Genomic DNA, 14,573 nt, shown 5'->3' with positions numbered 1-14,573 from the left:
AGGTGTAAATGATGAGATGTTTCTGCTTGAGAGGTGAGGAGTGTGGGCAAGGAGAGGAACAATCTTCTGAAACTAGAGACCGGAGAGCTGGGATCCAGTGACTGATGAAGTAGGCATCTTAATTCTACACCTGGTCATCCCAAAACTTGGTGAGTGGTCTTGACAATGCATCTCCCTACACCTCCCACTCCTCTTTCCTCCATGCTCTTCTTCATGCACATCCACCTTCTACAACCTTCACATTCTTTTCTGTAGAGTCTAGTACTGCTGCAAAATTCGAATTTTCCTGTACGTAGGGAAGACTTGAGTCAGCTCCAGGAACCAGCTACTTAAAATTTTCCAATCTATTAAGCAGATCACATTAACTTGTATGCTCGCTTCAAATATGTGAGAAATAAAAACTCCAAATAAAGGAAAAAATAATCTAGATATATACCTGTAGTAAATGAAATTGTCACATTCAGAATTGATGGCATCATGATGCGCATTTGGCGTCAAACACTATGTGTACTGTGGTGCAGCCCTGCTTTCTGTGGCCTGCCACAGCTGTGCCTCTGTCTCCGCAGAGCAGGAGGACTGCCATCCTGCAGCTCCATCCATGGTGAGAGGCTGAAGAAGAAAGGTTGCAGCACGTGCTCCTTCCCTCTGCACTGCTCTCCCCCTTCATGAGCAAACTGCTGAAGGAAATGGGAGCTGGCTCACCTCCAAGGTCACTGAGAGGCTATGGAATCTAGAAGGCAGAAGTCCTTCTTCAAACCCAACTCACCAAACCCTGCTTGACCTCACTGTCCAAATCATTAAATATTACTGTGGTAACTGGTGGTGCTGGGAAATCTTTTTATAAGCTAGTGAAAGATTTGTGTTAGCACCCACCAGTAAAGGCATTAAAGGCTACCTCAGCCCATAAACAAGCATAGACAACCATTCTGTAAGCAACAGCTATCATAATGCATTTGATATTCTATCATAATTGTAGTCTGCAAAAATGATTTAACTGGTAACTTTGTCAGCATTTATACCCTGTTTTCTACTTCTGATCTTTCTTTCCACACTCCAGAACAGACGGAGGAAAGCCACCACTGCTAAGTTTAGACTTTCCTGTCTGTTCTTACTGTGAAAACTCTCAGGGCCAGCTATTTTCTACTTTTTCTCCTACAAGCTGTTTCTATTTCCCAACTTAAGATCACTAGTTTAAAGATAGCTTTGATGTAATTATATCATCTGAGATCAACCTTCATATTCATCTGTTATGAAGCCATCAGTATTCCCTTCCTAGCTGTCAGTTATGTTGCTTGTCAACTTGTCGTTCTAATTTTCCCTCACATTTATTTGCACATTCCTATGACTCAGAACAGTTTCCCATCTATAAGCCACTTACTTACATATAACACCACTTCTGTTTCTCCTTAACTCAACTTTATGTGCTGCCACAGCTATACTTGATCATGACTGAGTAACTGCTTTGCTTGACTGTCATTTCTAATAATTATTTTGCTTACTTTGTCTTCCTGTACTCTTTTGTACATTAAGTGGTAAAACATAATTTTATAGAGTTGGAGCTTATATTTTTTTTTTCTTGCATCTTTCTAATAGTCTAGTCCTTTTTTTAAGATAAAACAGTAAGTTTTAAATCCAGTTTGGGACATTTTATTGAGTTCCTAGCAAAATAAATCACAGGTTCTAAGTGGAACTCTGCAGCAGCAACAAAGCAGGGTGATACATAAAGGTTCACTGTTCCTCTTTAGGTGCCTGTTTTACTCTCAGGTTACTCACATAAAGGCTTGGGGACTTTTCCCTCATTTTTGCCCACAAAATAATATTTTGCTATTAATTTCTTGCCATGATAGGCCAGTCATGCCTGGTAAGTGACCCTTCTAATTTGTCTTACTCTTCATAACAGTAATTGCTGATATTCTTTTTTCTGAACAGGAATTCAACCCACATCTTGCACACACTGCTATGATTATGCTTTCCTCTGAAACATCCATCTTTAGATTTCCAGTTTGTATGACACTTTTGTTACACATACAAGACCACTTGCTAATATTTTCAGTCTCTTTTCAAGTTTTAAACCTCAGATTCTCAAAGCAAAGCAAACTCCTAAATGACTGGGCTTACCAGATTTATTCCCCCTAATCTAATTGCTCAATAACACCAGTTTATATTTCTACATTGCCTTAATCCAGGGCATATAATAATATATATTATTTTACTCTCTGTGAATTATTATTAATTGTTGTGAATCCAGTTTTTAAGGATTGTACCATGTTAAGGAAAACATGGTACAAAAAACTGTGTGGATTTCACAGGATCAGGCAGGTCTTCCTTGCCAAAAATAATATTTTTAAAAGGTTGTCAGGAATGGAACCTTTAACTCTGCTGAAAGCTGTTTGCTGTGGGCGTGATAATCCTTGAGTGCCTGTAACAGACCAGCTTCTAGTGCAGACATGACTGAAACATGTAACAGTGGTAGCCATTTTAATCAGGCTTCCTCACCCTCTATCCCATGCTGATACAAACATTCTTAATGAGTACAGTTCATTATTTACTTTCTTTTTTGTCGGTCTTTGCATTTTATAAGATGTCTCTCTACAGGCAAAAGCAGCTTTTACTTGAAGAAGGTAGCCAAAAGGGAGAAAAGTACTGACTGTATTTTTTTTTTAAATTCAAAGCAATGCCAGTTAAAGTAATTTTGAATGAGAATATGTCTACCAATGCTAATACACTTACACTGGACTTCCAGCAGAAATAAATTAAGTTATGCAGTTTTATAAAGTCAAATTGAGAACAAAATTGGCCTACTGTGTCAAAAGTGAAAAACTAACCTTATTATAGATGCTTTTACTTCTTCTTCTGTGCTGTGGTTCAATTTAATTTAATCAAGGTATAATACAGAATCAAAATGCTAAAAAATATGTACCAGCATTGTCAGAGTTGTGTGATCTTCCTCTGTACATCATTATGCAAATAGTAATGTTAAAATACAACTCATGCACCTCATGCACACCATCAGCACAAACAGAATGCCTTTCCTTACTATTCAGCTGTAAGAGGAAGTCTCCAAGGTTAGCTGGTAGCTGAATCCCGATTCACTCCTCAGCTAACTGGAACCTGCAAATTTCCTGTGGTTTCCCTGAGTTCCAGCATGCTTCCCATTATCTTGCTATGTGGCAGGAAGTGTTCTGGTTACCATCAGCAGCAGATGCCTGTGCCCCCCTGACCTGGCCATGGTAGCTGCCAAACACTGCTGTGCAGTGGGGACTGTCCCTTTGTGCACCAGCTTCACAACTCTCTGGATACTCTGGAAATGCAGCAGGGAGCTGCTGCAACTTCGCAGCACTAAGTGTCTCTCTTTCTGGATTTGTTATACCATTCAAAGGGGAATGTCTCACTTGGCAGTAGTCTTGAACTTGTTATTAATTTCACCTAGATGAAGATAAAAATAAATTGAAGTATTAATTCATAACAAAAGTTTATATTAGACCTAGGTGGGAAGCAAAGGAAGGCGCTCACATGTTCATACTATTTCCATCTGATTTACCATACTACCCCAGATGTCAAGACTTCTGTGGTCCAAGATAATTTGTGTTCATGTTACATCATTGGAAAAGCCCTCTTTTGATGTAGCATGTTAGCTTTTATAGCCAATTTTTTGGTAACATTTGAAATCTTCCTGAAGAAGTCCAGAGAGGTTTGATCTTATTCAACAAATTCTGTTTTACTTTTAATGCAAGAGATACTCTGGCAATTTAAAAGAATTTAAACAAGTGTTGTTTCATTTCCCAGAAAATGTGAATGCCTCTTCAGTAGACTCCATGCCTTCCATCCTAATTGGCTATTTAATGACTGCTTGCCTTCACAAAGGCTGTATCTTGTCCTCTCATCCCTTTGCTAATCCTGCTGTTTCACTATGAAATGTTTCCTCTATTGAACCTTCATTCTGTGTCAGTCTTTCTACTAACTGAAAACACCAGATACAATTGTCTACATGAGGTAAATGTATTTATCTCATTCCTGGGCACTGACTAAAACCAGACACCACAGTAAACGAAGATTCTGGGATGACAATCATCCATGTTTCCTGGATTTTTTTAAAGTAAGGGATGATTTTGGACCCAGTTTCTAAATAAATCTAAACTGACCTAACTTTGAATCTAGGGAATGAGGTCAGGGGCTGTTGTATTTAAAAATGGACAAATATTTGTGTATGTGTACATGTATTAAAAAAAAAAATAGCTATTTGGGTTTAATTTTCCTTTTTTTTTTTTTTTTGCTTACTTTTTTTTGCTTTTACCAAACTAAAATGTCAGAAATAAAGCCTAATCTTGACTTGAAGTGTACAGTTTTTGTGTTTTGTCAGAGAAAACAAACATTTTAGGTCATAATGTGCCTTTGTGATACATTTACATGTATATACTGTTATATATGGTTTAAATGAAATATATATTGAAATAATAAATGAAATATATATTTATATACTGTTCAAATGAAAATGATTGAGGCTAATTATTTGTAAATCTGACCATTTTGCCCTGCTCCAACTATACCAATATTACTGGCTGAAGAAATAAACTCAATTTGAGCAGGTGAAAGATACTCATTCACTAGTTGAAATGTACTCAAGTCTCAACAAAACCATTACATTACTAAAATTGCAAAAGAATTTGGTTTTGACAGCTGAATCACTGACTGGAAACAATTGTTCTGAAAAAAAAAAAGCAGTTTTTTATAAACATAGTCAGTGGTTTACAGTAAAAGACATTTCCCCAAATAGCTAAAAAAAATCGACCATTTAGATACACTGTCACAGACTAGAGAACGTACAAGTCAGCTGTAATGTTTTTATTAGGCACTGTCTCTCCAGCTGTTTGAATGAAGCAATAACTGAAGTTTCAAAGTACATGTCTCTAATTATGCTGAAAGATTTTAAAAAAATAAAAATACTCCTCCTTAGCAATCTAAATACATGCATTACCACTATTTGCTTGGGGGTTTTTTTTGCCTTTTTTTGTTTTTCTTACATATAAGGATAGCATGAAAAATTTACTATCTCTCTCATTACAGCACTGAAACAGTCACGTTTGCTTGCTTCTTCTATTGCATTACCTAAAATTTAGCCATTGTTTAGAAAATACTGAAATTTGCATGTGATTGCAGGGGAAAAAAAGGATATTTGTACTACAGCCCTAGAGCCCAGAGTGAGGTTCCCTCTAGGAGAGGAATTGTGCATTACCAGTTCATCTTCAGAAATGAGAAAATATTAACCTCTTCCTTTCCTTAACTTCTCATTTTAAAAAATGCTTTGCAATTTTTCTCTTATTTATAAATGCTAACTAAATTTCTCCACTAATAGAAACAGGTAAAGCTTAGATATCTAAATTTTCTTGACAATTTTCTTGAAAATCTCTCTTTTCAGCTCCAGGTGCTGTTATCTATTGAGATTTAGTTCTGTAGTATTTAAAAAATATATTTTTAAAACTAATATTGGCCAACTTGGACAAGAATGTAAAATCAGCTGGTGATGTTTCTTCCACATTTTTGACCCTCTGTAATTGAAAGCATTTTTTATCATATGTGCTGTACTTGGGCAAAAATATATTTTTCAACATGTTAACTTTTCCTTAACTAGTATCACTAAAATAATTGAATCCTAGCATCTTAAAGCCATGGTGTACCTTCAAGTCCAAGTTTGTTGTAATTTACCTTAATCTATTATTCTCTCTCTATTATAATTCCTTATCACATTTGGGTACCACCATATCTACTCTTAATATAAGGCCTACCAATGAAACTCATGCATTAGGGTGCTAAATACTTGCATATTTTTTATGCAGGTTATGCAGAAAGAGTGAAAGGATCCCTCTGGCACGTGGTAACAGCACCTCCATCAGTCCCTACTGAACGTAGTCTGCAGTTTGTAAAAATAAATGCATTAAATATCAAACTGTCAGGTTTATATTTCACAAGCACAGAACAGTTTCTTTACAATTCTGTGCGGAATTTGGACATCTCTGAACAAAGTCCATTCACTGAGTGGACAGAAACTGACTTTTCATTGCCATGAACATGAAAATTTTAAATGAGATAGTGAGAAGCAAAAGTCTTTTTGAAAATGTCAAAACTAATTTTCTGTTCAAGCTGCAGTTACCAAAAATCTTTTAAAAAGGTCTGAATCTGGCTTGAATCCAGAGAATTTGAATATATCTGGTATCAGGGAATTTCATCCTTTCCCCTTTTCACTTAATAGATGATTGGAAAACTGGATCATGGCTTTAAGGCACTGGAGGTGTTCTGATGACTTCAGTACTGTTTTGGACCTGAAATATAAACCAGTTAAATACAAATCTATTTGCTTTTGTTGTCTATTGCCACGATAATTTCATTATTACTTTTTTTCTTAAATCTACTGACTGCAAAATTGCTATTTGGAATGCAGTGCATGAATTATTTTCTCTTTGCTAATATTTGTCCACTATTGTAGTTATCTTCAGAACAGTCAGCAAATAACACAGCTTGCAGATGAAACATTCCTTAAAAACAAGATGCTGTCACGGTCTTGTGCTCAGTGCTCCAGCAAATGAATGGTGTTTAAAAGGTATTGGCATGTGAGCTGCACGACCCAGGCTGTGACAGGATACTGCAGGACACAAGCTGGAAGGAAGTGCTTCTTCTAGTGAGGAGCTCCTAGAAAGGTGCTAGGTCAGGGGTGAAAGCATTGAGCCCTCAAGAGTCTCCCATCTGCTGTGGTTCATTTATTTTGCACATTTATTTTTTCTGACTACAGACCAGTCATTACTTGTCTCTAGCTCCTGCACAGAGCTGAGTTACTCGTGATGTGTTTTCTGCCACATGCCAGGCTCTATTCTGCTTCATAGTCTGGATTTTATCCAACAGCCATCGTGTCTCACTTTGAATCATTGGATAGCCTGGCTTGGAAAGGACCTTAAAGACCACCTACTTCCAACTACCTGCCATGGACAGGGACATCTTTCCTAGACCCGCTTGCTCAAAGCCCCAGCCAGCCTGGTCTTGAACACTTCCAGGGATGGGGAATCTACAGCTTCCCTGGGCAACCTGTTCTGGTGCTTCACCACTCTCACAGCAAAGATTTTATTCCTAATATTTAATCTGAACCTATTCTCAGTTTGAATCCATTCCCCCTCGTTCCTTCACTACACACCCCTGTAGAAAATCTCTCCAGCTTTCCTGTAGGCTCACATTCAGGTACTAGAAGTCCACAATTAGGTGACCCCTAAGCCATCTCTTTCCCAGACTGAACAATCTCAAGTTTTCTTAGCCTTTCCTCATAGGAGTTTCTCAACCTGTCCGCGGATTCCCGCCCTGCCTGCACTGCCGGTCACCAACTTCATCCACATCTGACAGGGCTCATTAATACAGTAAATCATTAACGAAGCAAATGCAGTACATGTCACAGCGCCGCGCTGTTTGTTCATTATCTGCGTTATCACAGCGACCTCCGCAGCTTTTCGGATCCGCTATGGAATGCGATTTCGGCGCTCCAAGGGCGCCGCACACGCAGCGCTGCGGCACAGCAGCCACGCAGAATCCCAGAAGCAGCTGCCTTGGAAAAGACCTCCGAGATCATCGAGAGCATGTCACAAGTGCCGCGTCCAGTCCTTCCTCAAACACCTCCATGGACGGTGACTCCACCACCGCTCTGGGCAGCCCGTTCCAATATCTAACCACCTTTCCTGAGAAGAAATTCCTCCTAATGTCCAACCTAAACCTCCCCTGGTGCAGCTTGAGGGTTACGTCCTCTCGTACTGTGGCTTCGCCAGGGTACATGTCGCAGTCAGGCGCGGCAGCAGGGGAACTTCGGTGCCGGTGCCGGCGCCGGTGCCGTCCCTGCACCGCCCCGCCCTGCCCTGCCCTGCCCGGCCTGTCCCGGCGGTGGGAAGGAGTGCGCACGCGCGGAGCAGCCCCCCGCGCACGCGACGGGCGCGCGAGGCGTGCGCGCGCGCGCGTGTGCCGGCCGCGGCGGGATGTTCGTGGCGCGCAGCATCGCCGCGGATCACCGCGACCTCATCCACGATGTGTCCTTCGACTTCCACGGCCGCCGCATGGCCACCTGCTCCAGCGACCAGAGCGTCAAGGTGAGCGGGGAGCCGCCGGGCCTGGCGCCGGGCGTGCGCGGCCTACCGGGCTGCGAGCCGAGGGCTCGGTCCGCGGCAGCTCCCGGGGCGGTGTCGGGCCGTGCGGGCGGGAGGCTTTAGCACGCGGTGCGCGTTGTGTTTGTGTTCGTGTGTGCGCTGTAAACACGGGAACTCCGCTTCCGACCCAGCGCTGCGGCAGGGAAGACATTCCCGACTGCTGTGCCTGCGGTGGAGTTTATTCAGCTGAAAATGTGCGTTAATAAAGAATGCTTACGAAAAAAGGTATTGTAAGTGGCGATAATCTGTGTTTATTATGGGAAGAAGGTGAAGTGCCAGTACGGAAAAAGCCCGAGTGTTCCGTGTGTGCCCCGGCAGACTGGGGAAAGTGTAGAATGCTAGAAGCCTTATTTTTTACGTTCCTTTAGAGGAAATAAAGTAGCATTTTATATTTACTTAAGCGAAAAGTTGATTGCTTTTTTCCCTTTTTTTTGTGCATAGTATGGATGCATAGGATGGGCAAATATTCAGGAGTCACGCAGATTTAAGAAAACTAATTTGCAGAGAGCAGACATGTTTGTTATTAAATCTAGATAAATGGTTGAGAAAGTCACCTTTTTTTGTAGAAAGCTGTGTCATATGTAGATTAGGCTTAAAACCAAGGAAGCAGCCCCTTCTCGTTGACCACAGACTAAAAAGCAAATAACCAACGACAATAAAATGGTCCCCCCAGAAAATAAGCCAAAGCCATGGGGATCTTAGATTTGGACTGACTACCTAGAGTGTGCAATTCTTAAAAAAGATGCCAGGAGGTAAGCTGAACACAGAAACTGTTCTTTGGCAGTGTAGTGTTACTTTGCAGTCATAACTGAATCCTTTATGAGGCTGTTCAGAAGTTTTCCTCCAACCAGAGGGACAACGTGACCCAGGCTGTGTTAGAGAGCCAGAGTGGCAGACTTGAGGTGACTTTCAGTACAGCTTTAGAGTGAATGAGTGACAAACAGGAGTGATTGTCAGGTAGTGTCTTTCAATTGGTTGTGTTCATTACTTTCTACATAATTTTTCAGTAAAAAACTCATAAGTATAAAGTTGTATGGGAAATCAAGAGAGGGGAAGGTTCAGTGACTTGCATGTGGTTAAAAATCAAGAAATCTCATAAAAAGGAACAATATCTGTTCCCTGACTACTCTGATGTATATTTTACTGTCCTACTCTGCTTTTGGGATGAGTGCTGGAATCTGCATTTGGGTTTTGCAACCAGAGCTGAGCGCGTGAGGATGCTGGGAGCTCTAGAAAAAAACAGAACACTGTGCTCTTGAAACAAAGTGAATGAACTATTGGGGATTGTAATATTTGCTCTTCTGTGTAATTTACTGTTAAAAAGAGATCAAAGTCATACAATAGTGGGTTCTGCAGGCGGTTTTGCAGCCTCTTCTCCCTACTTGTAATAGGGATAGTTTCATGGTGGAGTAAAGTGTAATTGTGTACTGAACCAGATACAGTGTCCTGGATGAAAATGTTTAGTGGGGATGGGTGCATAGGTTTTTGTTTATTTTTATTTTACATATATGAATGTCTTTAAATTACTAGTCAGTAAGGTTTATTTACATATTGTATAATTGTATTTTGATTTCTCAATAGGTCTGGGACAAAAGTGAAAATGGAGATTGGCATTGCACTGCCAGCTGGAAGGTTTGTATTTGTAAAAATTACACAGACATAATCATCATTTCTCCTTTGTTTTTGGAGAAACATGCTTCATTTCTCCTGAATTTTAGAGCAGAAATGCTTTTGGTTTGATGTAGATTCTGTATGTCTTGTGTAAAATATTTTTTTTTTGCCTTTATAAAATGTCTCTAGTGCCTCTAACTTAAAGCAGATGCTAACATGCAGTCTGCTCTTGTTAGTACCTAGTTATGTTGGCAGACTAGTATTGGTAAACATTATCAGTGACTGGTGTTAAGGGAGTAGAAAACAGTACCTCAGATTTTAATTCAATATTTCCTTTATAGTCAGACTTTTTAAAATAAATGTGTGGGGGGGAAGTTAAAAGGAAGATGTCTGGCTATTAAATGTTACAACATCTGACCTCTGCTTTTTGTTCTCCAAAATCTTTCTGAGAACTGTGTCATATAGAGGCTCTGCTTCATCTGGATAACTAGTGCATTCAGCTTCTGAATTGTTCTTAAAATGGCAGTGCGAGGGAGGCTTTTGAATTCCCCTTCTCTAGGAATTCCCTTTTGAATTCCCCTTCTCTAGGAATTCCCTTTTGAATTCCCCTTCTCTAGGAATATTGACTAAGTGTGAAAGAGGAGCTTTATATTAAAAAGAAGATTAATAATGCTTTGCAAGTGCTTTTGAAAAGTACAGGCAAGCTAGAAGTGAACATGGTAATGGCTGAAATTTGATTGAGAACAAAACTGTACTTTTTGCATCGAGGCAGAATCATAGTTGGGAACTTAAAGTAGTAATAAATGATGCCTTGAAATACACTTGTAATAATTGCATTTTAAACACTAAGATTCAACAGCTTTGCAGTGCTGGGTTGGAATAAAGACCTGCAACAGCTGATATGTAACTTTGTGTAAAAGAACATACGTTTCAGAGGAGCAGTGTTACTACTTCCTAGAATTCTTTTCTTCAGAAAGTCATGAAAATGTATGGTTCCTTGGCCTAAGGCAGTAAGTTTGCTTCACTACAGTGTTCTGATGCTATCTTGCAGACACATAGTGGATCAGTGTGGCGTGTGACATGGGCCCATCCTGAATTTGGGCAGGTCCTGGCTTCCTGCTCCTTTGATAGAACAGCAGCTGTATGGGAAGAAATAGTGGGAGAGTCAAATGATAAACTCCGAGGCCAGAGTCACTGGGTGAGACTTCTTTTCTGTAGCTATAAAGTTTCTGATTTTGACAGTGTTTTGTTCATTTGTGGCAACATTCCAACACAAGTATTTTCAAAACATTGAGGAAAACAGCTAACTGGCTGCATTCAGGCCAGTTTGTGTCAGTATTATTGGTGCTTCATAATAAGATGTTCCCTGGCAAACAACTTGCAGACATGAATTCCCACCTACAGCAGAGTTAAAGTTGGGTTTTTCTCTGACAAAAGATAATTTGGAACAACACCAGCTGTTCTTGCTCATCTTTCAAACAATAGAAAAGTTGGGGGGGTTGATGGAAGGTGTATGCAATCCTATGAAATGGTGTTGTCAGACTTAGATTAACCTTCCTTAGGAAATAAATTTTGGTGGAAATTGCTTTGCAGGTCAAGAGGACCACTCTAGTAGACAGTAGAACATCTGTTACAGATGTGAAGTTCGCTCCCAAGCACATGGGTCTTATGTTAGCAACCTGTTCAGCAGATGGAGTTGTAAGGATCTATGAAGCTCCAGATGTGATGAATCTCAGCCAGTGGTCGCTGCAGCATGAAATCTCATGTAAGCTCAGCTGCAGTTGTATTTCTTGGAATCCTTCAAGGTATGTTACTAAAACATTTGCTTTATGACTGTAACAGGAAGGGAAAAAGCATTCAAAGCTGAACTGCTTTAATTTCTTTTTGTCCAGAAGCACTTAATGGCTTTCCCTGTGGACACAGTGTTGTGTCCTGCTGATCCAGTTACTCTCTTCATTAGGAGTAGTCTGTGCTGGAGGCTTGGCATACAGGAATTCACTTTAATGCATGGAATAGGATAAAAGTTGATTTAAAAACTAGGATTCATCTACATTTAGCTTTTGTGATTTATCTTTGAAACCTGAATGAAATAATCACTAAATGAATGAAGAATGCAGACTCTCCCATTAAACTTAAGGCAAATACTAGACTGCAGATGTAGTCTATTACAAAAAGTCAGTTCTTCTCTCTGAGAACATAATTTTGAATTGCTAGATAAGGTTGTCTAATGATTTCACCTTAGTGTGCATATAAGGTGGACTTTCAAAACCACAGAGTGAAGGCAGTGGTAATTGTGAATAGCATTTAACTCCTGTTTCTATGTGATTTTTTCCTCGTGGTATTTTGTGGTGTTGTTTTGTTTTCTCCATAGATAATGTGCTTGAAATATAACAAATAGCTGGGTGTACTTTCTGTGGGGAATACTATATATATAGATAGATATAATATGTAAATATAACAATATTTGTTTTCACTTTTTAGCTCTCGAGCACATTCTCCAATGATCGCTGTAGGAAGTGATGACAACAGTCCAAATATACTGGCTAAGGTTCAAATTTATGAATATAATGAAAATACCAGGTATGCTAAATAACAATATATAACAGTTGTGGCATCATGAAGTTGTTTATAATATATGACCTTTTATTCCTATCATTAGATGTGGAGTAGTAAATAATACCTTAATTTTGTCTCTGATCCGTTGGGTAGTAAAACAGAGGGAGACCTCAGAATGGTAACTGATGTTAACAGAAATTATATTGATAGTTTTATTCTCTATTGTTGTCATCAAATGGCAAAAGCTCCATATTGTTTCTCCTTATCACAAAAGTTTCATACTTTCTTGGTGTCTTCTTGTGGGCAGCTCCTCAGAGCACTGACTCCCACTTCCTCACCCAGTAGCCAGCTGACTCCAGTTCCTTCTCAACCAGCCAACCCACTCTTTTATGGCACTCTTCTTATTGGTCACAGCTGTGCGCTGTTAAAGTGAGGCGTGTTCCTAATCTTTGATAATTGGCCCAGCTGCAACTCCTTAGGGGTGAGATTACTTTCTGCACTATCTTAATTTTCTTCTATTCTATCCCTCCACACTCCATCAGTGCAGAAATGTCAGTGTTCTTACTGGCATTTTAAAGGGAGAGTTGTTGTTTCTGTGTCTACTAAATTGTATGTTTAATTTTGCACAAGGAGTTAACAGTTGAAATTTTAATTGTGTTGCACCAGGCACTGTTTAGTTCAAAGTCACCTTACAATGATTTTAAAGGCATGATTATAATGACAGAAAGCACTGTAAATTGCTCTTGGTCTGTCAAAGTTCAGGTTCTACAGTCAAGAGTTCACAGAACCAGAAGAGGCTAGTAAGTTTGTGCACCACCACTTCCAGTTAAATGATAACAGAGAAATTGTGTTTGACTGGGAGTGACCGATGAGAGGAAGGAGCCAGAGTGTTCTGTGGATTTTATGCCCAGCTTCAGGCAATGCTCTCCATGCATTAACAATAAAGTTACTGTAACTTACTAAGAAAATGGAATATATGTTTATCATACAGCAGAGGAGGCAGACAGTGGTCTGCTTAAAAGCAAGGAAAATCTAGTAAGTTACTGAGATGCAAATTCCCTTTAGATTTGTGAATGGAATATTTCTTTTTATTTTCCTTTTCAGGTTGCAGACAAAAATGTTCTTTGTACTGCAATTCCTGCTTTGTTGTATGACTCACAATACTGGAGCATAACTGTACTTAGTGGCTACTGCATCTGACAGATTCAATTTCTGAAGAAATCTGCTTGAAAATATCGCCTAAATTATGTTAAAAATATTCTTATTTTTGCTTATACTTAAACCTTCTTCCCATTTACCCTATATCTGGTTAATATAATTTGCATCACTGGCAGTTTTCATGGCATTAGAGTTTAATTTCTTGCACTGTGCAGGAAATATGCAAAAGCAGAAGCTCTGATGACAGTCACAGATCCCGTACATGATATTGCGTTTGCTCCAAATCTGGGAAGATCCTTCCACATCTTGGCTGTAGCAACCAAGGACGTACGAATTTTCACACTAAAACCTCTAAGGTGAGCTTAAGAGGAAGGTGGATTGGTGTGGTGTGATGCATACTGTACGATCTTATTCAAATTGTCTCTGCAAAGCAAAAGTAATAATGTATGTAGGATTGTTTTTAGTAACCTGATTTTTAAGGTGTCAAGATTGTGAACAAGTCTATAATTTTGTCTGAATACCTAATCTTATAACAGTTGTTATTAGGAAGATGTAGTTCTCTCTGACATCATGTTCAAGCCCAGACCTCTGGACAGTTGTGTGCAGAACTGTCACTTTTCTCTTAAACAGGAAAGAATTGTCTTCATCAGGAGGATTAACAAAATTTGAAATTCATATTGTGGCACAGTTTGATAATCACAACTCCCAGGTGTGGCGAGTGAGCTGGAATATTACGGGCACAGTGCTTGCCTCCTCTGGTGATGATGGCTGTGTTAGGCTCTGGAAGGGTAAGGTCATCCACTTGAAACACATTAACTTTGTAGTTTGCTGAATATACTTGAGAAATTTTACTCAAAACATAATTTTGGAGTGAGTGTCCATTTTTAATTTGTGAAAGATAGGTATTTTTCTATATTTCTGTTTACGTTTAAGAAAAACAGAATACAGAAATAACTTTCTGTGCTGAAATACTTGCACGATTTAGGCTGCTCTGAATAGTTGTCACTGTACCCTGAAATTGTTTCACCAGACTAGAGCTACATAAAGTTGTTGTTTTAAAAAGTAAGGTAGATCTTT

The 14,573-nt window shown here is 39.4% G+C and overlaps 1 protein-coding gene across 1 annotated transcript in view; it reads left to right on the top strand.

Moving 5' to 3' along the window:
* Positions 1-7,966: 7,966 nt before the first annotated feature.
* LOC121333140 (centrosomal protein of 192 kDa-like) overlaps positions 7,967-14,573 on the top strand; it is a 71,664-nt gene continuing 65,057 nt past the window's right edge. Inside the window, exons 1-7 of the mRNA XM_041399218.1 lie at positions 7,967-8,114; positions 9,753-9,803; positions 10,834-10,980; positions 11,376-11,587; positions 12,264-12,362; positions 13,712-13,852; positions 14,127-14,284. Of these exons, the coding sequence (XP_041255152.1) occupies positions 8,004-8,114; positions 9,753-9,803; positions 10,834-10,980; positions 11,376-11,587; positions 12,264-12,362; positions 13,712-13,852; positions 14,127-14,284 (919 nt within the window). The 5' untranslated portion in view covers positions 7,967-8,003. The remainder of the gene's footprint in view (positions 8,115-9,752; positions 9,804-10,833; positions 10,981-11,375; positions 11,588-12,263; positions 12,363-13,711; positions 13,853-14,126; positions 14,285-14,573) is intronic.

Source organism: Onychostruthus taczanowskii, unplaced genomic scaffold (assembly GCF_017590055.1).
Source record: "Onychostruthus taczanowskii isolate IOZ18803 unplaced genomic scaffold, ASM1759005v1 scaffold16, whole genome shotgun sequence".
NCBI lineage: Eukaryota > Metazoa > Chordata > Aves > Passeriformes > Passeridae > Onychostruthus > Onychostruthus taczanowskii.
The sequence above is the reverse complement of the archived record's forward strand: the minus strand, read 5'-3'. Positions and strand labels throughout refer to the sequence as shown.